This window comes from Lampris incognitus, chromosome 17 (assembly GCF_029633865.1).
Source record: "Lampris incognitus isolate fLamInc1 chromosome 17, fLamInc1.hap2, whole genome shotgun sequence".
In the NCBI taxonomy this organism is placed as follows: Eukaryota; Metazoa; Chordata; class Actinopteri; order Lampriformes; family Lampridae; genus Lampris; species Lampris incognitus.
The window spans coordinates 29,034,427-29,060,346 of record NC_079227.1 but is presented as its reverse complement, the minus strand read 5'-3'; the positions used below and the strand labels follow the sequence as shown (position 1 = coordinate 29,060,346).

At 44.6% G+C, this 25,920-nt stretch overlaps 1 protein-coding gene across 1 annotated transcript; it reads left to right on the top strand.

The window, feature by feature from the left end:
- The first annotated feature begins 747 nt into the window (after positions 1-747).
- On the top strand, positions 748-25,604 carry unc13d (unc-13 homolog D (C. elegans)). Its single transcript, XM_056297158.1, has 34 exons — positions 748-883; positions 5,499-5,540; positions 5,915-5,971; positions 6,105-6,161; positions 6,304-6,411; positions 6,647-6,706; positions 6,852-6,918; positions 8,047-8,227; positions 8,324-8,368; positions 8,460-8,531; positions 8,613-8,682; positions 9,079-9,183; positions 14,324-14,416; positions 14,561-14,661; positions 15,553-15,670; positions 16,902-17,023; positions 17,126-17,216; positions 17,338-17,394; positions 17,480-17,577; positions 17,689-17,740; positions 17,918-18,048; positions 18,228-18,348; positions 18,519-18,671; positions 18,801-18,896; positions 19,040-19,246; positions 19,352-19,426; positions 19,544-19,623; positions 19,895-20,009; positions 23,528-23,599; positions 23,843-23,926; positions 24,028-24,148; positions 24,294-24,417; positions 24,677-24,888; positions 25,466-25,604. Exons 1-34 carry the CDS (start codon positions 824-826, stop codon positions 25,579-25,581), a joined length of 3,363 nt encoding a protein of 1,120 aa, XP_056153133.1. The 5' UTR covers positions 748-823; the 3' UTR covers positions 25,582-25,604.
- Positions 25,605-25,920: the final 316 nt, after the last annotated feature.

Genomic DNA, 25,920 nt, shown 5'->3' with positions numbered 1-25,920 from the left:
GTCTAAGTGTAGATAGAGATTTATGCCATCTACATTTACCACTGTTAGATTGCGATGGTAACAATAGACTCTTGTGGCACTGTGTCATTAATCTCCTAACTTGCCTCTTTCTTTTACCACCTCATTACATTTACATTGATGGCTGCTACTGTTGTACACTGCAGTTTCCCGACAGGGATAAGTGAATTGTGCCACTGTGAATAATATCTTCCACAACGTACAAAGCATGTGGAAGTACCAATGTACAGATGACCAATGAACTTCTGGGGGCTGTCTTACAATGCAATCGAGGTTAAATCTCACACAGTCATTGCTCATAATGAATTAACAGAGGGTGGTGCAACCATTGTTGTGCACTGTTACACATTTTGTTGTAATATGCGTGCTTCCTAATCATGGTAACATGATCAGAAGGAGCCAGTAAGCTTATATAAAGTACGGAGTTGTAGTTTGTCACTGTGCAGACAGATTTGTGAGCACTCAAATGAGTGATAATGTACGTATAGGCACATGTCCCCTATTTGGAGAGAGAGAGAGAGACAGAAAGGAAAGTAAAGATAGCATCATAACAGTTTGCATTTGGATGTCAGTCAACAAACCAACATGAAGAAAGAAGTTATAAGTGACAGCAACAGCCTTCTACAGGAAGTGATCATTTCCGCTTGCCGTGTGACAGATGAGCACCAGCCAGTGTGACTGCCTCTGAAAACCTCTCTGTCACGCCTCTGTAGATGCAAACAACATGCACACTGCCACCCTGTAACAGACAGTCAGCACGCCACCATACCAGTCAAGGGCTCGAACGGCAAATACAACCATCCTGATGTCGGCTCAGAATGGGCCTGCCACCAAAGGGGAAGACGCACTGCCCAAAATGGATCAGGTATTGATGACAGTACATTGAAGGATTTTCCGATGATATGTGAATGCTTTGTTTTGGTAGTCAAGCGGTGAACATTGTTTTTAAAGTACGGTTAAAAGGGAAATTTAGTTGAATTTCTCTGCTGAAGCACACAAAATTCCCATAGAAAAGGACTGGGGTTTGTTTACTTGTGTTTAGTTTAAGATTTTTATTTATTTTTTTTAGCCTTCATCTAAAGAGTATCAGGTGTTTGAAAAAAATTATTTTTTTTGTGAGGACTCAAAAATAAAGCTTATAATCTCATATCCGCCATGTAGTAATATCATTGCGAACTGTTGGGAAAATCAGTAAGTTTTTCCACACAGCTATTTTTACCTACCGTAATCATGGGTCGTAAGTCATAACCTTAAGTTTTGGTTTAGATCAGATGATGTAGCATGAAGCATATTACTCAAATGAGTAGTGCAACCCATTAAATCTCTAGATCTGTGCATATGTGTGTGTGTGTGTGTGTGTGTGTGTGTGTGTGTGTGTGTGTGTGTGTGTGTGTGTGTGTGTGTGCACCTGCATGCATGTCTATATGATGGTTTTCAGGGGGTTCCCTTTCATGTCATGTTTTCAAGGGATTATGTTTGAAAGCTGGGTGGTTGGGGGGTTCCTCATAGTTTTGGCATAGCTTCCTTATAGACTACATAGAGGAAGCAGGCCTTCTCATATTTGAAAGACTCCCTGTTATGTACTTTTAACACATTAAATTTAGCATTACGAAACATCAGGTCTTTGGCAGGAAAAACTCTCAATTTTATGTTTTTAACTGAAACTTGGTTAGACCAAGACAACAGCACAACTGTTCTTATTGAGTCAACCCCTGCCAATTTCAGTTTTGTGAGCGAAACCAGACAACATAAGAAAGGAGGTGGAGTTGCCATTTTGTTTAATGATTTGCTCCAGTGCAAGAAGATATCTTGTGGAAATTTTGATTCTTTTGAATATGTGGCTCTTCAGTTGAATTCCTCTCCTTGAGTTATTGATAGGCCACCTAAATACAATTCAATTTTTTTTGATGACTTAACTGAACTGCTGTCTATAATCTGTAGTGAATTTGACAATGTCGTTATTGCTGGTGATTTTAACATCCATGCTGACAACCCCCAGGACAGAGGAACTAAAGAACTGTGTTGTGTTCTTGATAACTTTGGACTGTCTCAGCATGTGATGGAGCCCACAGACTACAAGGGGCACACTCTGGACTTGATTATCTCCAAGAGTCTGAATATTTCTAAGGTTGTGGTGACTGATGTTGCTCTCTCTGATCATTCCTGTGTTTTCTTTGAGAGTACTATCTCCGTGCACACTAATGCTCAAAGTGAGGTAATCACAAAACGGCATATCACTGAAAGCACCAGTGAAATGTTTATTCAGGCTTTCTCTTCCACACCCGCCCTCGCTCAGCTCTCAGTCAGTGAACTTGTAGATAATTTTAATTCTAAAATTACAGATGTTATTGAGGCTATTGCACTCGCTAAGGTGAAGGTGGTCTCTGGTAAGAAAAGATCTCCATGCAGATGTGCCACGCTGGTCAGAATAGAAAAAAGAGAGTGTCGTAAAGCTGAATGCAGGTGACAGAAAACAAATCTTACTGTTCATTATGAAATCTATAAAGAGAGACTGCGCATTTATAATTTGGAACTGAGAAATGCAAGGTGGTGTTACTTCTCTGACATCATTGCCAAAAACAAGAATAATGTATGTGTCTTGTTTTCTACTGTCAACAGGCTAATGAACCCCCCCCCCCCCCCCCCAGTGGCAGTAGCCTCTGAATGTCTATCTACCAGGGCTTGCAATGAATTTGCCTCCTTCTTTAATGATAAAATTCAGAAAATTAAACAGGCAGCCAGTGCCTCCATACCCTCCGTACAGGGTATGGGTTGTCCCTGTGTCCACCTAAAATCAATTCAAACAGCATGTCACAATTTGATCCAATCAACCATAAAACGTGGGGGACAATATACAACATCTGAAATCCTCCTCCTGCTGCCTTGATATTCTGCCAACAGGCTTTTTAAAAAATGTTTCTAATTGCGTGTCCTCAGATTTTCTACAAATTGCCAACACATCTCTTCTCTCCGGTCTCTTCCCACAAGCTCTGAAAACTGCAGTCATCAAGCCACTCTTAAAAAAGAATAATCCAGACACTTCACTAATTAACAGTTATAGGCCCATATTAAACCTCACGTTTCTGAGAAAAATAATAGGAAAATTTGTTTTCCAGCAGCTCACCAACTTTTTGGCATTTAACAACAGTTTCAATGTCTTCCAGTCAAGATTTTGACCACACAGCACTGAGACTGCTCTTGTTAAGGTCTTTAATGACATCTTAAACACAGACAGTGGCAGAATCTCAGTCCTGGTATTATTGGATCTCAGTGCTGCATTTTACACAGTTGACAACAACAAATTACTGGACTGATTGAAAAACTGGGTGGGACTTTCTGGCACAACACTAAACTGGTTTGAATCCTATTTAAAAGACAGGGACTACTTTATGTCTATAGGTAATTACAAATCTTAGCATACAAAAATGACTTGTGGAGTTCCCCATGGCTCCATTGTGGGGCCGATTCTGTTTAACATCTATATGCTCCCACTAGTCCAGATTATGGAAAACAACAAAATATATGACCATAATTACGCAGACGACATGCAGATTTACATAATCACATCACCAGGGGACTATAATCCCATACAAGCACTGAGTAAAGGCATTGAACAAATCAATGGTTTGATGGCTCAGAATGTTCTTCAACAAAGATAAAACTGAAGTAATTGCCTTAGGAGCCAAGAAAGAACGACTAAAAGTCAGCACCCAGCTACAATTGGTAATGTTAAAAACCAGGAACCAAGCCAGAAATCTTGGTGAATTTAGATAGCCACATTAAGACAATTACAAAGTCCACCTACTATCACCTGAAGAAGATATCAAGAATTATAGGATTCATGTCTCAGCAGGATTTGAGAAAACTTGTCCATGCATTTATCTTCAGTCAGCTTGACTACTGTAATGGCATCTTTGCAGGTCTTTCTAAAAAATTGATCCAACAGTTGCAGCTGATTCAGAACACTGCTGCTCGAGTCCTTACTAAGACCAAAAAAAAAAACTAAATCACATCACTCCAGTCCTGAGGTCACTACATTGGCTCCCTGTCCATCAAAGAATTGATTTTAAAACTCTGCTCCACTCTGAATTGCCTTGTTGCTGAAATGTGTTATATGAATGAATTTGCCTTGCCTTGCCTTGGGATTTTTCTGCTGTAAAATGCATAGTGTGTCTTGAGGACAAAAATGTTCACCTTTGTAATTCATTACAGGTATGACTTCAGCTGCTGAGCTATGATGCTCACATGATAAAAGTAGGGTAGTTTTACTGTTTTGCAGCCGTTTGTATGATGACATTTAAGCAATACATTTGGCAATGTCAGGTCCAATGCTGGGTTTCACTATTTCAATGTTTCCTTTTTTGGGTCATTGTGGAGAAGGTTACAGACTATGTACCATGCCTAACTGAAGTGTGTGTGTGTGTGTGTGTGTGTGTGTGTGTGTGTGTGTGTGTGTGTGTGTGTGTGTGTGTGTGTGTGTGTGTGTGTGTGTGTGTGTGTGTGTGTGTGTACATGTTTGGCTATCCTTGTGCGGACCAAATGTCCACACAAGGATAGCAAAATCTGACAGCACGTACCTTGTGTGGACATTTTAGAGGTCCGCACAAGGAATAGGGTCTATTTTAGGGTTAGGAGTTGGTTTTAGGGTTACGGTTAGAATTAGGGTTAGGTTAAGGTTAGGGTAAGGGTTAGAGTTAGGCATGTAGTTTGTGTGGGTAAGGTTAGGGTTAAGGGCTAGGAAATGAATGTAGTCAATGAGGGGTCCACACAAGGATAGTGAAACATGACTGTGTGTGAGTGTGTGTGTGTGTGTGTGTGTGTGTGTGTGTACGTACTTGTACTTCTATCCAATTTGAGTTTTTAACCAGCAGCGTGCAGACATTTTTGCAAAGTGAAGACATTTTGGTCAGTCCTCTCTTTTTTAAGGGTCTGTTTTAGGGTTAGAATTAGGTTAGGTTCAGGGTTAGGGTTAAGCATATAGATCTGATGGTTATGGTTAAGGTTAGGATTAATGGCTAGAGAATGAATGTAGTCAATGAGGGTTCGTCACAAAATATAAATACAATAACGTGTGTGTGTGTGTGGAGGGGGGGGTATTTTATGGGACCCCCATGAGGAAAAAAGTCTATTCAAGGGTTAGGACTTGGTTTTAGGGTCAAGTTTAGAATTAGGATTAGGTTTAGGTTAGGGTAAGTGTTAAGGTTAGGTATGTAGATATGATGGTTAGGGTTAGGGTTAAGGGCTAAGGGATGAATGTAGTCAATGAGGGGTCCCCACAAGTATAGGATGACATGGTGTGTGTGTGTGTGTGCGTGCGTGCGTGCGTGCGTGCGCGTGCGTGTGCGTGTGTTTCCCTACAATCAGTGCAACTTGCACCCTCAGTTATTATGGGCAGGAGGAGGATCCTAAATAGCATGTACTGTCATTTACTCAGACAGTCTGTGTGTAAACCAGAATTTGGTGTTTCTTCTCTTTGGCAGGCCCTTGGTACACCGAGGTTCAGACAAAGACAGTTCAGACAGGTAAAAAGCAGTCACTGGTTTTTCTTTTGAAATATCTTCAGTGTCTTTGGTGTCGCGTTTTGTGTCTGAAGTGTTCGTGATCAAGACATTTGATATGATACTCTGTGCAGGACCCGTCACTTGGGCACTGTGCACTTTACATTATGAAGGGCATTATGGTAATCAACGAAGATTACAGAAACTATTTTACCAAGTGAAAAGGATCTTATTTTCCTATTGCTGAGCAGTTTGCAGATTGGTCTGGTCTTAAATATAACTTATTGGAATGAGTGTACCTGTGGTCGGTTGTGTTGATGGACTTACCTGGGTGTGACACTCCTGTTTATTTGCTGTCTAATGATGGCTGAATGTCTTTTCTCCCCTTTGCATGTCAGGTCTCGCCCAGCCTTACACGCAAGTTGGGGATGACGAGGAGAACAAGAGACAGGAAGGCATTAATATGAGCTTGATATCATTAATTCATAATATTCAAACAGCTGCAAGTCTCTCTCAGAATATCTTTAATCATCACACACGTCGATGGGTACCACAACCACAATTATGTTGTATTTCTTGTCGCTTCAGAATTTTAAGGACGTTGAAAACCCAGAAGAGAGAGCAAGATTACACAAGGAACACGAGGTATCATCATTAATGTGCGCTATATAGCTCTGCCAGGAAATGGGGAACGACAATTTGCATTTTGAAATGACACCGTTCTGGGTTTGCCATATGAAGGCGCATGCTAGACATATTCTTACTCCATTGCTTTCCCCTGTTTAAGCTCAAACCTTTGTACAAGGAGCTTTTGTACACCATCATTCATAAGTTGGGGAAGGTGACATCGGAGGAGGCCTTTAGCGATGACCAGCTCCACCTCTACATCCAAGAGGTAGGGACCCTGGTTTAATCGGACTGGACCAATAAATACAATTCATTGATTTGTTGATTAAAGTCAAAAGAAGCGGCAGACGGACGGACTCTCTCTCTCTCTCTCTCTCTCTCTCTCTCTCTCTCTCTCTCTCTCTCTCTCTCTCTCTCTCTCTCTCTCTCTCTCTCTCTCTCTCTCTCTCTCTCTCTCTCTCTCTCTCTCTCTCTCTCTCTCTCTCTCTCTCTCTCTCTCTCAGACTTTCACCATGACAGAGTCGGAGCACAAAGCTCTGATGCAAGAAGTTCAGAGGACAGAGGTGAGAACTGAAAGTTGACCCCTAGGCTCCAGTGAATATGTCTATCAAATCCTTATCTATGTGTATATCTTTGTTATATTTGAGGCAGTCATGAGTGGTGTTTTAAAGCGGCCATGTGACTGTTTGATTGTGCCCCCCCCCACAGCCGCCCGTGTACTGTCTGATGGCCACGGTGAAGGAAGCCAAAGGAATCCTGGGAAAAGACATCAGTGGTAATTCTCACCTCATTCTAGAGAACCGGTTAAAGGTTGTGTTACTTTTCATGTGCACAGAGATGATGTTGTGGTTTGTTAAACTGCATGTGCCTGTGTGGCAAAGAAAATACTTTTCTTTTGCCTGCCCAACTGTTGAGGTGATATATTTAGGGCTACTCGCCGTGCTTTAGAAAATATAATAATACAGGCCTGCTGAAGATGATATCAGTCTTTTCAGCAGACTTCCACTACCCATGTCAAACCTCTTGGTTCTGACACATTGCACTGCTGTGAGTGAATGGTTTCATCAAGTTTTTGAGATGTTGTGCTGCACCCTGTGAGAACGTTCTTCCATGATAATGTATTGATAAGCTCATATTTTATCTTACCTTCTCTTGTGTAACCACTTCATCCTTTTCCCACATTCCCTCATTTAGAAACCACAATGATAGTGGTAGCTTCATTGTAGGATTTGTGTCTTTTTTTGCTGTTGTACTGAACCTGATCTGTGGTTTTGGGGTGGCACTTGAGGGCAGCCATACCAACATATACTCTGGCTCTGCCAAATGACGAAAGCTAAGCAGGTATGGGCTTGCCTAGCACTTGGATGGGAGACCTCCCGGGAAAATGAGTTGCTGCTGGAAGTGGTGTTGGTGGGCCCCAGTGCAGTGACGGGGACGCTGTGCTGTAGGAGATGCCACCCTTCAGATGAGACGTTAAACCGAGGTCCTGACTCACTGTGGTCATTGAAGTTCTCATGGCACTTATCATAAAGAGTAGGGGGTTCTCTCCATCTGGCCACCTAATCATCCCTCCATGTAATTAGACTCAATGATTTCTCCCTCTCCACCTCAAGCTGATGTGTGGTGAGTGTTCTGGTGCAAAATGGCTGCCATGCATCACACAGGTGGGTGCTACACATTGGTGGTGGTTGAAGTGAATTACCCCCTTCAATGTGAAGTGCTTTGGGTGTCTAGAAAAGCGCTACATAAATGTAATGATGATGATGATAATTATTATTATTATCATTATTATTATTATTATTCTTAATAAGTGATCAAATAGTTTTGTCACATGTCACAACCATGTGTGCCTCCAGTTGTAGGTTGGCAGTTTGGTTTCATCTGACCTCTGCTATCGTCACAGGTTTCAGTGACCCGTACTGCCTGCTGACTATCCTGGAGGATGAGACGGAGAGTCGGACACGGAGGTCCAGACCCAAACCTCGTAAATCTGTAGTTAAGGACGCTGTGTCAGGTGACAAAATCTGCCAAACAGACATAAAGAAGCAGACCCTGAACCCCGTGTGGAACCAGACCTTCATACTGTGAGTCTCACCGTCGGTTGGTGTGTGTGTGTGATTTTGTGACAAATTGTAATTTTTCCCCCTAATTACTTGTCACCCTTCCTGTCCAAACCATAGGGAGTTTGAGGATACGGTGGGTGCCAGCTTCCACCTGGAGATGTGGTGAGACATGTGCATACTGTACATTTCACACACGCTGACCTGTCCCTCATTACTACGGTCCATGCATCTTTACTGTGCCGTTGCTTCTTAGGGACAAAGATGAGGAGCTTTCACTTGCAGAGAAACTAGAGGAGTTCAAATCCAACTTCCAGGGTTTCAGAAGGTACTCGCTCTCTGTGGTTCAGTTATAAACACACTGAAAAAGGAGTGACTCCTAACTCTGTGTCCAACTGTTGTAATTTAGGATGATTAAAGATGCCAAGAAGGAGAAGGGTGAGGATGACTTTTTGGGAAATGTTGTCCTAAAGCTACAGGTAGTGTGCTTTTTTTTGTTGTTGTTGCTTGTTTTATCTCTATTCACTGTGGGACATTCTCTGTGTCATACAATTTATTTTTCAGACAAGCATAACACATTATTTTCAAATAGCTTCCCTTTGTTTTAAGCACGCTTTCATTTTTTCACTAGCTGCGGCTTGCCTCATAAAATGTTGTGCAAATGAGTGTCAGGAAGTTAAATCAGGGACAGGGAAGTACTGAATGGCCAGTTGAACGTGCAGTATGTAGCTGCAGCCAATCCACTTGTAATTTGAACTGTGCTGATGTAATGAGCCCCGTCCATCCACTGCTGCGTACCAGTCGATGAATGAATGCAGACACCGTGTGTCCCAGGTCACAAGTCATACCTCTCGTTTATTTCTGCCTCCTTTAAGGATCTCAGCTATACAGATGATAGGTGGTATGATCTTGAACCGAAAACAGAGACATATCCTGATCGGGGGAAATGCCACCTGAATCTCAAGTTCATCCACAAAGAGGTGAGAATTCTGTTTAGTTATCCATACAATAATACGTTCCCAATATAGATTAAATCTTGATCTCTTTCCCGAGGAAATCTCTTCAACAGAAACGGATGGCGCACGCTCTTCTTGAGCAGTCATTCAGTGGGGCGGGTTGCACCGTAAACTCCACAATGACCACAAACAGGACAGGTAAAAAAGGGGGAGAAAAAAGAGGTGGATGTCTTGTGAAAAGGGTGTGGCTTACAAGGGAACCTAAAAAAAAAGAAAAACTACAGGCCGGGTAGCGTGGCGGTCTATTCTGTTGCCTACCAACACGGGGATCGCTGGTTCGAATCCCCGTATTACCTTCAGCTTGGTCGAGCATCCCTACAGACAAAACTGGCCGTGTCTGCGGGTGGAAAGCCGGATGTGGTTGTGTGTCCTGGCCGCTGCACTAGCGCCTCCTCTGGTCGGTCGGGGCGCCTGTTCGGGAGGGAACTGGGAGGAATAGCGTGATCCTCCCACACTCTATGTCGCCCTTGCGAAACTCCTCACTGTCGGGCGAAAAGAGGTGGCTGGCGACTCCATCGTAAGGAGGCCTGTGGTAGCCTGCAACCCTCCCCGGCTCGGCAGAGGGGGTGGAGCAGCGACCCGTACGGCTCGGAAGAGTGAGGTAATTGGCCAAGTACAACTGGAGGGGAGAAGTCAAAAAAAAAGAAAAACTACTCTGACAACGGACGGAGGACTCGTTCCCCAATTTACGAGTCATCAAATCTGCCACTAATCGGGTGAGAGCTTTCTTTTCCTGAGCTTTTTAGGAATATACCCGGTGGACTTCAGTTTCGTGGGTTTACTGGATTTTGTTAGTTTATCTGACCAGTTTTACTTTGTATTTTTTTTGAACAGGCCCAAGTTTTTCTTCTTCGCCGAACATTGAACGAAATTGTGGATTTCTGGACTCCCTGCCGTTACCACTTGACACAGACATAGGACTCAAATGGCTTGTTGAAGAACGTCGTCTCGCAGAAGGAGAAGAAGAAGGTGGAGGGCATCACGAGTTTATGGCGCGTTCTCGTGGGGGCGGAAATGGCGTCGGAGACAGAGCGGAACTGGAAATGAGAATGGGGACACGAGGGGGTTTGAAAACAGGACGAATACATCAAATTACTCAGGCGATTCCAGTCAGTCGTTGAGAACAGAGGAAACCTATCTCGTTGGGGTGATAGCCGTGACAAGAGAAGACGGGATTTTCAAGGACCCGCAAGCGGTCGTGAAGTTAGTAGGGAGAAAACTTGGAGATGTACAATCGATCAGGATAACTAGAAGTGGGATGGTTATCATTGATTGTATATCAAAGCGTCAGAGAGATAGAGCCCTTAAGATCAAAGTGTTTAGAAGTTATCTCTGCGTGACTTGCTTCCCACTCGTATTAAAAGCAAAGAAAAAGGGGGTGATAAGTGGCGTGCCACTGGCATTGGAGGCTTCGTCATTTCAGGATGTTGCAGGTGTGTGTGAGGCAAGAAGAATGACTAGATTCCAAGTGAGAAGCGAAGGAGGACAGTAAGTCTGGTGTGTTTGACCTTTGAAGGGGAACTGCCAGAAAGAGTGTACCTTGATTATGCGAGTTACAGGTGGAGGCCATATGAGAGAGCTCCTCTCAGCTGGTTCTGCTGTCAAGAATATGGACATGTTGGGGCGTCCGGGTGGCATGGCGGTCTATTCCGTTGCCTACCAACATGGGGATCGCTGGTTCGAATCCCCCATGTTACCTCCGGCTTGGTCGGGCGTCCCTACAGACACAATTGGCCGTCTCTGCGGGTGGGAAGCCAGATGTGGGTACGTGTCCTGGTCACTGCACTAGCGCCTACTCTGGTTACGGGCGCCTGTTCGGGCGCGGACTGGGGGAAATAGCGTGATCCTTTAGCCCTTTAGCCGAGCGGTTAGTGACGTCGCCTTGTGGTGCAGTACACCCCGTATCGAATCCCGCACCGGGCAAGAAAATAACCGGTTACATTACTTACATTTGATTGGCAATAGGAAACACTTTGGTCGACTGACACTCCTCTAGTCTGACTGCTATGTTGAACAACTAGCACTAGTGCTAGCTAGCTAGTGAGTTAACCATTAGCCAAGGTTACGAAGTGTTTGGTGAACTTTAACGTCAGCAATGGTAACCTACGGAAACTTGCAAACTAAACGAGTTTACATAAGCCTGCAATAACAAAGTGGTGTCTCTGATATATAACTTAAGTTACTTAGCATTACCTTGAAGTGAGTAGTTTTTTGCAGCCTTCCTGATGGCTCTCTTGGAGGACTCGGCGTGTCCAGGGTTGTACTTCTCCTTTCTGGAAAGATAAAACAAAATATCCTGGAATAACACCATCCTAACAAGTTACAAATGACTGACAGGTTGTTAAGTTATACAGTATTACTGAGATAGCCGTCTAACTATGCTTTGAAGTATCTAGCTGCTAGCAAGCTGATGTCTGACTATAGCTAACGCGATCGGTAGACTAGCTAACTGTTAAGTTTACAGACACCAAAGTATTAAAAAGCAACGTTGATTTAAATCGCTTGTCAATAATATAAATAACAGTAGAACTGACGAGGATTATGCCCACAAAAGCAATGCAGTGGTCTTTGAAAACAGCAAATATAGCCAGAGGTGGGTGGGAGATATGCGTCTGTCCAACTCGCGCTCTTGTAGTCTGAGGTGAAATGACGTCTCGTGACAATGTGGTGACCCACATCTACAAGAGCCATTCACCTAAGAGGACGGTGTACCTTTAAGGGAAGAGGCGAGGGGTCAGATAATGCACTTCCGTTTCCGGTTGACAGTTGAGTTCAGTGTCGTTGTCGAATGTATGACATGCTAAGTTGGAGCTAGTAAACTACCTCGACTACGTCTACTCTCACGTCTCCTGTCTCGTTGTTTTCTAACTCCACAACAAGCAAAAAAACCTCACGTTAATGCACGAGCGCTCACCAGCCACCTTTCATAGTGACGCTGCCACTGAACATTCTAACCCATACCGAACGCTACCGAACAGCTGATTAGAACGCTATTGTCGCGTCATCCGGAACTTTTTACCCGGCCGGAACAAATTTACTGCGACAGGCCAATTGGCCGAACGCAATTGGGAGAAAGGGGGGAGGATAGACACGCTGCAGTATGTAATGGAGTCAGAAGATGTGGGGGATTATGGGAAGGACAACTGCAATATGGAAGATTGTAAAGCGGAGAAAACACAAGCAAAAGAGAAATCACGATACGGGGTCAGCACAGTGTCCAAAAAGAACCCAGGAAGAGAAAATGAATAAGATGACGACAGACAAGGGGTTGTCGTATGCTGAAGCTACGAAAAGAATGGAGATAAGGAACGAGAATGATGTAAAGACAAGAAGCTAAGTAGGGCGAGTCAGTCAGGAAGCATGCTGAGTTCTGCTTTTGTAAGGACCAGGTGAAGATTTTGGCCTTTTTGGCCATGGTAATTATCTGTACTGCTGGAGTAGAAAGAACACCTGAGAGAGTTGCTGTAATGTTAGATGCAGCAAGGACATTTCTGAGTGTCGTGGGGGTTTCCAGGGAAGGTGTGCAGCAGCTGCTGTGACAGGCTTTTAGTTCCTCTTAAGAAAGCTGAGAAATAGTTTGATTGAGAAGAAATTAGCTGTTTTGGTTTTGTTTTTTTTTTAGCAAATAGACATGCTGATTCACTCTCCTTTACAGTTGGTGACGGTAATGCACCAAATTGTTGTTTGCCAATCGCCTAAAAGGAGAAGAAGGTCGTTTTGCTTTGGGTTTCATTTTGTCTGTCATGTCAAGAAATCCATTATTCTGGCGAATTATATTGTTTAAACGGTGACAGAGTGTGTGGCGTCATTTCAGTTTAAATGTTGACTTAGTAAAAGTTCTCTAAAAGAACCTAGTAATTTTTTTATATATATATATATATATATGGTTTGTAGGCCAGTAAGATTATAGGAATTTAAACTGTAATGCCATATACTGTTTCATTACAGAGATGAATAATGTGATTAACGGTGATGCATTACTTTGACAAGTCATGTAATTTAAACAACACGACACAGCACCGGTCATTACTTATTATAATGACTTTTCAAGTATGGTCAGGTTTGTGTTTTGCAGAGATATCATCCTGATTAATTTAAAATGTATTGATTATCCATCCATCCATCCATTATCCAAACCACTTATCCTGCTCAGGGTCACGGGGATGCTGGAGCCTATCCCAGCAGTCATTAGGCGGCAGGCCCATTGTGTAACACCCACCTCGATATTAACTCTAGTCACCACTATTTAACTTCTACAGGTCGGGCCCCGGGTTACCAACATGAATGGTCTCGCAACAGAATTTACAAATGTCTATTTTTACATCTGTATTTTAATATTTGGCGGTGCCTCCGCTTAGCAACTTTTAATGAGCTGAAATCAAGTCTGCTAAGACTAAAATTTAAAAAAAAAATCTGTACCATTAATTTATGCTCCCACTTATTTATGGTCTTATCTAATAGTAAACACATTACTCAATTACTCAATCAATTACGTTGAATGCAGATGTATCTTTTTAGTTAGTCGGCACTAATGAAAGTACATAATTTTTTACAAGAAACATGAAATAAAATAAAATAAAAACATACATAAATTTAGTATGACTACTTTTTCAATTACTATCAAGGATATCTAAGTTATAGAATGGCAAAATGACAAATTGTGGGCCCACACACACTCACACCCCTGTCCCTCGGAACCCTCTGTGTATCCAAAGAGAAGTGGAAGAAATAAAACAAAATGTCCCAAATAAACGTTGCAGGCCTAATTCGTGGCTAGGGTGCGTTGGGGCCTAAAAACAGAAGTGGCCGCTTCACTTGGCATTTAATCACATTCCGAAGCAAGCATAAAATAAAAGACCATGCATGTGCAATAGAGTTACTCACGACCAGGCGGCATGGTAGAGTTGACGGCAAACCAGACGAGACAGATACAGACAGTTGGTGCTAAGCAGCTCAGCAGCACACAGCAGCAGCGTGGGTCGCCCAGCTGAAGTCTCCACCACGAAGTATTGATTATTTGCATACAAATACCGAGTTGACTCTATACTTGCGGCAGCTGTAGGTAGTAACCTAGCATCTATGATATGCATTGTGTGATTGACAGAGAGATGATACGCTGAGTGCTGGTCAAAGTGACTATGTCAACTACTGTGGGATCCTGCAGCAGTTTGTCCAGTCTTACATCTCCAAGCAACAGGTACTGTGAGGCACTAGTTCCCTCTTATTGTTCCCTCTCATTGTTCCCTCTCATTGTGCCACTGATATTTTGACAGCAGTCTCACATTAACCCCCCCCCTCCCACACACACACACACACCTCCATCTTGTTATTTGTCTCTCAGGACAGTGTACCATGGAAAGGGGAGTTTTGTGGTGAGGGGGAGACCCTCCTTAAGCTGTATGCCACTCAGAACAACCTCTCGCCCTTCCTTCAGGACCTGGCGTAAGTACCTCATTGCAGACTAGCAAATATTCACACAATGTTGTGTTCCTCGCATCCAAGATATAGCGTTTAGCAGGTATGATTCGTGGTATTCAGGGAAAGTTACATTGTCAGTGTGCCAAGTTTTTACATGACGACATATGAATAAGGATTATCAAAGAAAACACAACATGCTGGACAAGACTAAGCATAAGGTTCACATGAGGTTATTATAACTAACTATAAGCAGTCCGGGTAGCGTAGCGGTTTATTCCATTGCCTATCAACACGAGGATCGCCGGTTTTAATCCTCGTGTTACCTCCGGCTTGGTCAGGCGTCCCTACAGACACAATTGGCCGTGTTGGGTGGGAGGTTGGATGTGGGTACTATGTGTCCTGGTCGCTGCACTAATGCCTTCTCTGGTCGGTCGGGGCGACTATTCGAGGTGGAGGGGGAACTGGGGGGGAATAGCATGATCCTCCCACGCGCTACGCCCCCCTATCAAAACTCCTCACTGTCAGGTGAAATGACGCCACATGTATTGGAGGAGGCATGTGGTAGTCTGCAGCTCTCCCTGGACTGACAGAGGGGGTGGAGCAGTGACCGGGATGGCTCAGAGAGCGGGGTGATTGGCCAAGTACAATTGGGGAGAAAAAGGGGGGGCAAAAAGAAAAATAACTATAAGCAAAGTCATATCATACTCTAGAGTGCTAAACCAGGAAAAAGGGAGCTATCGCTTTGAAATGTGTTATATCTCAAGAAGGAAAGATGAGAAATGAAACTTCTGTTGCGTGCTGACATAGGTGCTCAAATATGGGAGTCCGAGAGCTCGATAATTATTGGAAGCAATGTTATTTTACCTACTGTGTATGAGCAGGCTATTTTCTATTACGTGTGGTTGTGTATGGCAGGAAATGGGTGGCTTACAGTAAACTGTACCAGAGTTTGGAGGTGGACTCCTCAGTGCTGTTCCAGCAGCTCACCAGTATCGAGTATCACTGGCACCAACAAGAGCTGCCTTACCAACAGGTACGGCCAACTGAAATCACCTGCTGCTGTATTCCCAATGCGGCCTAGAGCGAAGCTACACCACTCCCTCACACATCTGGAGACAACCAAAAACCGCTGTAGATAGGCTGCTACTTCTACTACTTTTGGCTGCTGCCGTTAGGGGTCGCCACAGCGGGTCATCCGTTTCCATCTCTTCCTAGATAGGCTAAAGGTCAAGTCAAGACAATTTCATTTGTTGTTTTTTTTTATAAATTTATTTCTGATTTTTCCCTTTTTTCTCCCAATTTAGTGGCCAATTGATCCCTATTTGAATTCAAACACCCACCCTCGTATTGCATGCGTTCGCCAACTGCATCTCTCCGGCCGGCAGTCTCGAAGGAAAGCGCCTCCCCACTTTCGTGACAAGGCGAATCCAAGCCGAACCACTGTTTTTCCGACACACACAGAGACGCATTCACATGACGAACGCAAGCCGACTCCGCCCCCCTCCCGAAGACAGTGTTGCCAATGATTGCTGCTTCATCGAGTCCGGCCATAGTCGGATCTGACAAGACCGGGGCGCGAACCCCAGTCCCCAGTGGGCAACTGCATCGACACCAAGCCGATGCTTAGACCGAGACAATTTCATTTGTGTAGCCCAATATCACAAATGACATATTTCCCTCAAGGGGCTTTACAGCAACACAACATCCTGTCCTTAGACCCTCGCATCGGATAAGGAACAGCCCCCCCCCCAAAAAAATCCTTTAACAGGGAGAAAAAATAGGAATAAACCTCAGGGAGAGCAACAGAGGAGGGATCTCTCTCCCAGTAAACTCACAGCATCAGTCATTGCAAATAAAAAGTTGTTGCTGAATACGTTATAATGCCTTCTTCAAGGTTCGTAGACACAGTTAAATGTGATTACTGATGCTGGCCCCACTTTAAACCTTCTACTTTTTTTTACACATTTAAATGACTCGTGTCCTATCGGCGCTTTTCTTTTCCCTTTTTAGCCGGATTGGTCCACAAACAACGGTTTCAGCCACTGTCGCTGCTGCATAAAGGGGTTCTTTTTTCCTTCCTTGTAGCTTTAGAAATCTATATGTCTCTTTACGAGGGTATGATGTAATACCCCCCCCCCCCCCACACACACACACCAAATTAGAAGAAAGCGTGACAAAAACAGGATCTGTTCTTGAGAAAACTCCCGGGAATGATTCTTTACGTATATATGCAAACTGAAAGACAAGTTGTCATATTTCAACAGAAACAGGAACTTGGGGACTCTTTACATGACTTCTTGCAATATGGCCTGCATCTGGTGTCCAAATACAGAGACATCTTTCCCCCAACTCAGAACGCGACTCCTAAACTACACACGCTGCTCAGGTATTCCTCCATTTTAGTCCATTCATGCAATTGGTTACACAATTGTTAGGGTTTGCGGAACACCTGTTCAGTGATACATGTGTGTACCTGTTTGTGTTTAAGAGTCCTGGTTCAGATCTGTAAGACACAGGCGTTTCAGAAAATGAACCCAGCTCAGTTTGAGCTGCAAGAGGAGATCACCGACACCGTGCAGGTCAGAGATCATCCAGAGACGTCAGTCATTTGATTAACTGTTGGTTTTGTTTTCAGTGCAAAGTGGTTCAGTAAATCTGCATGATTTGTCGTAACATATCTTTTCATTTGTTTCCTGTTAGGTGGGCACACAGGAATGGTTTGCCATCAAAAAAGGCTTGCATCAGCCAATGACTAAGGTAAGAGAAAGGTATTCTACAGTATGGATAAATCAGTTATTTGATTTTTCCCAATTCATTTAGTTCTGTGCTTCTGTGCCTCCAGGAACTGTCCGAGATTGTGAGCGCCCTCTCCAGGCTTATTGGGGAAGTTCAGGATGACATCAAAAACAGCAAAGATGTGTGGAACAGGGTCTTTGTGAGGTATGCTGGGGGGGGCAAAGTTTCATACAGAAAAACAAGAGGCACTAGCATGGAGATTTAGTGTTGTAAAGGTCATGACTTTTTTCAGATTACCGTTTTTCTCTCCCATAGTGCTGTGCAACTGGATGTGTTCACTGTAATCTATGAGAATCTGGACTCCTTGGTAATCACTCTATTAAGCTTCATAGAGACTTTTTTGGCTTGTTATCTTGGCAAGACTCTTATCAGGAGACTTTTTTTGTGTGTTCCTTACCCTCACTCCTGTCTCCCTGTCTACTTCTCCTCTTGTCATTTCTTGTACATTTTCTCCCCCCCTTCTCTCCTCTCCTCCCCCATGTAGCTAGCCCAGGAGGTGAGAGACACCTGGTACCTGATGAAGGGACAGATAGATCAGGATATAGCCAACAGCCTGTTCCCCCTTTATCTGAGCCTCCATGCCATCTACAAAGACAAAGCCTTCTTACAGAAGAGGTTTGAAAATCATGCATGTTCACTCCACATATGATGAAACAACTGTGTACACGTAACCTGCAATGAAAGACAACCCAGCATAAGAGTCCATTTGTGCACATTGGACATATTGATAGATGATCTTAAACGACAGCCGCTCACGTCACAGATAGAGAATTTAATTGTTGCTGCCGTTTCAGGGGTAAGTTACTGGAGCTAACAAACTTTCACGAGGGATTCCGTGAGGCTCTTCCTTATTGGCTCAACCAGGTTTTCAGCACCACCCAGGACAGGGTGGAGAGGGCTGTACAGGTAGACCAGGTAACACAAAGTCCTCCACATCCAAGAGAGCTTGTTTCAACCATAGTCACAAATACCCCAAAACAATGTTTCACTCTTCTCTTTTTTTACACTTTTATATCCTCCATATTCCTAACCCCTACACCTCCTTAATGTTCATCTTTTGTCATCGTTGTCCGTCTTCAACCCAGCTCCAGCCCCTGCAGTCTGGTGCAGTGCCTGTAAAGCACAGCTCCTCAGCTGTGGACCTGGTGGCATGCATCCAACCCATCTGCCAACTGTGGGAGCAGCTCTCCTGGCCTGACCCTGAGGAGGCATTTATGCTCATGGTTAAGATCACAGAGGTACGCCACTCTCAGTGACAGTCATTTGCACAGCAAGTAAAGTGGTCTTTAGTCACACACAATACACGATCCAACTTTGGGGAACATTGTCTATTGGGTGTTGTAATGCCTTTACACCTTTGTTTCCAGGACGTGTGTAAGATTGTGATGACCTACTGTCAAAGTCTAAAGGCGAGGGTCAGGTTGCTGTCTGACAATGCTGTGCACGGCTGCCCCATCAAAATGGTGAGCAGAGTCAGGGAGGGGTGACACATCTCACCTGAAGGAGGTTCTCAGCTCCGTTTTCTGTTTTGTTCAAGTTTTCATCTTCAGCACAAGTCACTAACATTCCCCTCATCCCCACCCCTCTCTGTCTCTCCATCTCATAGCTGTGTGTGGTGGTGAATGACTTGGAGTATTTACGGTCAGTTCTGACCCGTCTTCCTGCTCAGCTTAACTGGGCGGGGCTTCAGGAGCGGACCCAGCAAGTGATAAGGGAGATCCAGTTCTCCAACACGTTGCCCTTCCAGCTTGAGCAAGCCCAGCAGAGCCTCAGTCGGGAAATACGCTCTGCTCTAGACACCCTGGGGAAACAGGTGCATGTCTGGGAGGGCTGAGAGAGGGTCAAACTACTGAGGAGGAAGTGGGTTATTAACTGATTGTTGCATTTTAACATCCCCCCCTTATCCTCTTCTCTCCAGCTCGAAACAGACATCGAAACCCACATAAAAAGTCTGTCAACTAGGCGCAGGTTACCCTCCAAGTCTCCAGAGGAGGTAAGAGACTTATTGATAATTCACTTCCCACTGACTAAAACACCTGTTCTGTTCATCATATACCGTTCTGTTATATGCTGTTATGTTATCTCCTATTCTGCTTGCCTTGGGTTGTAGGCCGTGGTCCCTCTGATGCGCTATCTGGAGAAAGAGCTTCAGTATATGAATGAAAACCTGGTTCACGGGAACTTTCATAGGTACCGTTCCTGAGCGGGTACTCTTCCTTGCCTTTGCATTCAAGAGTCTTAAGATGTAGCTGCATGTGGCATCTTTCTGTCAAAGCTTACTGGATGGAGAAATGTGAACTTTTCCCCACAGCACTCCTTTTCTTTCTTTTTTGTAGTCTTCTATGTTATCTGCATAGATTTTGTTGAATCTATACCTATTCAGAGCTCCGCTAAACGCGATGTTCACCAACTTTCCTTGCCTCAACAACTTCCTTATTTTATTTATCCTCCTTACATCTAGTCTGCTCACCCCTCTGTGGGTGAACTCAGTGAAGATCGTCTACCAGGTGGCCACTATGCCTTCGAAGCCAGAAGGATTCGTTGCATTTTTTCAAAGGCTGCAGTACACGCTCCAGGTCAGTCCAAAACCAGTTGATCAAGGGTAGAAGGATGCATTTGCAGAAGGGGAGTATGCACTCCAGCTCAGTCAGAAGTGTCCCCTTTCAGAAATGCCTTTTTAATTTTAGGCTTTTGAGCTGAGCGATTTTACAATGAATGAACGTGTCGGGGTTCACTTGGGGGTGATTGCTGTAATGTTTGACTTAAGAAAGGAAGTTGAAACAGTTCATCTGGACACAACGTTTATTGAGAGAAACGTTTCATCACTTATGATGTAAGTGACCTCTTCAGTCTCAACTGACTGCAGGTGTCCCCACCCTTATAAACAATACAGTTGCATAACGACCGAAACCAACGATCGGTTTCATATGCAAATAAGCGTGACCATTAACTAGGAGTTTCAATGGCCATGTGTACTATTCACAGATGATTTGGGAATGTTTGCAACCCCCCCCGTTCAGGGATGGTCTTTCCCTCGTCACATAGATGGCGTCTAAACATGTCCAGATGAACTGATTCAACTTTCTTTCTTACCTTGGATTATTGAGCATGCATAAAGACATTTTGACTCATTTCGGCGAGGATTGCCTTAGACTTGTATGTGAGTATGAGCAAATGGTGTGTAAAATGGCAGACTACAGGAACCACCTGGGATTCATCCTCAGATGCAGACAGAGCAGGGTTACACCTAAGAGCCTGCAAATGAAATCTTCTGACAAGGGCCACTGAGCTAACAAGATCCTCCAGAAGGCACAGAGCCAGCTGTTGAATGAACGGGTGAGACAAACTTATTTCACCATCGACGCTTTGAAAGCCAAAGAGGAGCAGATCCAACAGAGACTCATGTCGCGTCTAGATGAGACCACTTTCCAACGTGTGATTGAGTTCACAGAAAAGGCTCGTCTAGCACAACATGAAAAGAGAAAACCAGGCAGCAAAAGAAGTTGGACCTACTTACTGCACGCTAGAGACACCGACAGACAACAGACGGCACCCTCAACGGCAGACAGAGAGATGGACGCCACACATACGCCGGCGATGTGGGCAAGTGGGTGAAGAATCTGTCCGACAGACAACTCACCCAGGCGGGGAAAGACATCCTTGCTAAGGGGCTGAATTTTGCTGTCACACCGAGGCAGATCCCACTGGTGGAACTGATCACGGCCACAGAATCAGCTATCCATAAAATCAACATCAGGGACCCGAAAGTGGAGCAACTGCGGATGAAAGTTTCAGGATGCCTCAGCAATGCGAAGGCGCCGCCATCCAACATCAGCAGAGATGAGAGGAAAGCTGTTACGACTCTCAGTAAGGACAATAACATCATTATCCTTCCAGCGGACAAAGGTAGATGCACTGTTGTATTAAACCAGATAGATCATGAGAATGTTATGATGCTAACTTAGCAACATGAATACCTATGAGCCCCTGAAACCAGATCCAGGCTGTGGTTACAAGAAAAAGGTGATAGACTGTCTGAAGCTGTTAGAACAGGACAATGCTATTGGCAGAATGTTGTACCATACATTATACCCAGGGGAAGCCCCACCTAGTCTGTATGGGTTACCTAAGATACATAAAGAGGATGTGCCATTACAGCCTATTGTTAGTATGATTAACTCAGTGACCTATAACATCTCTAAGTTTCTGGCATCTATGCTTGACCCATTGGAAGGCAGCAATGAACAACACATTCATTTTGTGGATTTTGTGGATAAGGTGAGGGACATCATTATGGATGGGGATGAAACAATGGTCTCTTATGATGTTACATCTCTCTTCACGTGCATTCCTGTTGATGAAGCAGTGGAGGTGGTCCGAATGAAATTACAAAACGACCCCACCCTTAGCAATAGGACCTCCCTTAACACTGACCAAGTCAGTCAGTCCACGTACTTCACATACAGGGGGTAGTACTATAGACAGAGGCATGGGTGTGTTATGGGTTCCCTAGTCTCACCTATAGTTGCAAACTTGTATATGGAAGACGTGGAAAAGAGGGCTCTGATGTCCTATCCAGGGACACCACCTAGCCATTAGTTCAGATTTGTGGATGACACCTGGGTTAAAATTAAATCTCAGGATGTACCACATTTCACCGACCACATTAACCCCATGGGCAACCACATCAAGTTCACCAGTTCACCAGGGAGGATGTGAAAAATGACAGGTTAGCCTTCTTAGACTGTGAAATTGCAAGTGATGATGAGGGACATTTGATTGTTGATATATACAGTAAACCAACACATACTGATGAATACTTAAGGTTTGACTCTCATCATCATCCACTGGAGCACAAACTAGGAGTCATCAGGACGCTGTACCACTGAGCTGACAACGTCCCCACCAACACAGCAGCTGGGGAAGGGGAGAAATCCCACATCAAACAGGCCCTGGTTAAGGGTGGTTATCCTAACTGGGCATTTGTCAAAGCCAGGAAGACACCCAAACAGTGCACCAACCGATCGAAGAGAGAGGGACAACAGCTGCCCAAGTGTAAACCAATGGTGATTCCGTACGTAGCGGGAGATTCAGAACAGTTGAGATGCCTATTTTCCAAACACCGCGTCTCAAGTAGCTTTCAAACCCCAAAACACACTGCACCAGAAATGGGTCCACCCCAAGGATCGGGTCCCCTGCGACCGATTGTCGATCTCGGATCCAGGAAGAACAAAGCGGATTCCGTCCTGGCCGTGGAACCACGCACAAACTCTTTACCCTTGCAGAAGTGCTGAGGGAGGCATGGGAGTTTGACCAGCCAGTCTACACGTGTTTTGTGGACTTGGAGAAGGTGCACGACTGTGTACCCCGGGGCACTCAGTGGGGGGTACTGCAGGAGTATGGGGTACCAGGGCTGTTGCTACAAGCCATCTGGTCCTTGTATAACCAAAGTGAGAGCTGTGTCTGCATTCTCGGCACAAAGTCAAACACATTTTTGGTGTGGGTGTCAGACTCCGCCAAGGTTGTCCCTTGTCTTCGATTCTGCTTGTGGTATTCATAGACAGGATCTCAAGGCGCAGCCAAGGTGAGGAGTGTGTCCATTTTGGGAACCTCAGAATTGCATCTCTGCTCTTTGCAGATGATGTGGTTTTGTTGGCTTCATCAGAACGTGACCTCCGGCGTGCACTGAGGGTGGTTTGCAGCGGAGTGTGAAATGGCTGGGATGAGAACTCGCTGGGGAAACTACATGTCCATTCTGGCCTGGGAACACCTTGGGATCCCCCAGGAGGAGATGGAGGGTGTTGCTGGGAAGAGGGACATCTGGAGTGCCCTACTTAGCTTGCTGCCACCGTGACCCAACCCCAGAAAAGCGGCTGATAGCGAGATGAGATGAGATGGGATACCTGCAGTCAGTTGAGACTGAAGAGGTCACTTAGATGAGTGATGAAACGTTTTTCTCAATAAACATGTCCAGATGAATTGATTCAACTTTCTGGGATGATGAACTTAAGCATGACTTAATGACGTTTTTTTTTCATTTCCCTCATTCAATTTAAAGTTTATATCCAGTGAAGTGATTTTTTTCTCATTGTAGTGCCTCGAGCAGTGTTTCCACGCTGAAGGAAATGGACTCCCATTAGAAACGCTACACTCTGCCGGCTATAAAGTGAGTCAGTACAGATCATCCAACTCTGGTGACCTCTGCCAATGGCTGAGGAGAGCTTTATTTTTTGGTTTTTAGCTGCTTTACATAAAACTGCCGGCTTATTTTATTTTACTTTAGCTTATAAAAACCACTCAACGAAAGTCCTCCTTAGTGACAGACACAACTCATCATTTTATCACTAGCAGTGCCTCATCTGACTGTATTTATTTTACAATATTTTTTGTCTCTCTCTTCTCCACCCAGATTCTGAAAGCTCACCTGACACACAACTCTCTCAGCAGTCAGCAGCTGGTGGAGAAATACCTGGAGGGAAAAGTATGGGAGCAGGTGAGACCCTCTGTTTTATACTCAGGCGGATTTAAGGAACACAGCCTACTGTGAAATAACGTCGATTTTGCATTTGCTCTCTATATTTTTCTGTACATCAGAAAGTGTACAGCAGAGAGAAGTATGGAGCTGTCACACTCCTTACATCGTACAGGAGGTCAGACAGCAGACTGCGAGTTGAGGTGCTGAATGCAGCCAACCTCCTACCAATGGACTCTAATGGTGAGGACACACACAGAAGGACTTGGCAAAACGCATGGAGACGCACAGCACATACACAAACTGTACATTCGGTTCCTATCCATGCGGTAGGATCACGTTTTTCGGGTTTTGAAACTCGGTGCTGTGATGCTTTGCTCCCATCCAGGCGCCAGCGATCCTTTTGTGCAGCTGTGTCTGGAGCCTCGCCACATCTTTCCAGAGGTGGAGCCTCGCTGTACCCAAATCAAGAATTGTGACCTCAACCCTCTGTTCGACGAGGCCTTTGAATTGTATGTCACCATCATCTGTTTACTCTGTAGTTTTGTCTTCCTCGGTTTCTTTTAGATTCTGTCTGAACCTGCAACGCCATCACCCCTCCTGCTTGTCTTTCTCCCTCTCCTCTTCCCTCTCTGCTGTCATCTCTTTTTAATCTTATTTGGCAAAGTGTGAATTTACCTGGGTGAGCCAGTCACTTGTCCCCATTTTCTGTAACTTATTTTCTATTTCCCCCTCTGCCATTGTATCCTGCTTGCTCAACTGACATCATAGCCTGGTTTCATTGGAGCAGTGCCAGGCTCCAGGAGCTTGCTTGGTGGTGACAGTCCTGGACCACGACACCCTGATGACAGATGATTTCGAGGGCGAGGCTTTCCTGGCTCTGAAGGCCATTCCAGGGATTGGTGGAGTGGATGGAGACACCTTCCAAGTAGACGCTACCCCTGCTCAGATACGCCTGCCTCTTATGCATCCCAAGCCAAATGGTACGATCATTTAAACTGCAATTAATTCCAAAATCTTTTTTTTTTTTAGCTACAGATACATTTATACGTTTTTTATCTGATTAAAAATCAATACTGGGGGGGGGGGGCATCCAGGTACGTAGCGGTCTATTCCGTTGCCTACCAACACAGGGATCTCCGGTTCGAATCCCCACGTTGCCTCTGGCTTGGTCGGGCGTCTCTACAGACACAATTGGCTGTGTCTGTGGGTGGGAAGCCGGATGTGGGTGTGTGTCCTGGCCGCTGCACTAGCGCCTCTTCTGGTCGGTCAGGGCGCCTGTTCAGGGGGGACGGGGAACTGGGAGAATAGCATGATCCTCCCACGCGCTACGTCCCCCCTAGAGAAACTCCTCTGTCAGGTGAAAAGAAGCGGCTGGCGACTCCACATGTATCGGAGGAGACATGTGGTGGTCTGCAGCCCTCCCCAGATCAGCAGAGGGTGGAGCAGCGACCGGGTGGGGTAATTGGCCGGATACAATTGGGGAGAAAAAGGGAAAAATCCCCCCCCTAAAAAAACCAAAAACAGTACTGGGCATAATTTCATTTGTGTGTTTTCCAGATGACAGCACTCTGAAGCTACTGGAGTCCAGAAGGGAAGAGAGGGACACACAGGCATTCGTGAAGAAGCGCCGACAGAGAGAGCGACAGTCCCAGGAGAAGATTCAACCTCAATAAAGACACACATGCATGCACACGACTGCTTTCTCCAAAAATATACAATTTGCTTTAATGATTTATACCAAAAATTCACATGAAATGCAACACTGGTGTTGGATGGGTTTTGCAGGTGGTGTGACTGGTACGCCAAGTGCAGGTTTACCGTTTACCAGAGAGCATCACAGTGATCACTGACACTCACCTGCAGTGAAACATCCTTATACCTATATTTGGTTCCTGATACCTTGTCTAATCAGTGCAAGAGGAAGTAAAATGTGAAACTGTTTAACTGTGTATTTAAACTATAACATGATGTGCTGTGAAATGTTGAATATTACTACAACAGTAAAAATTATA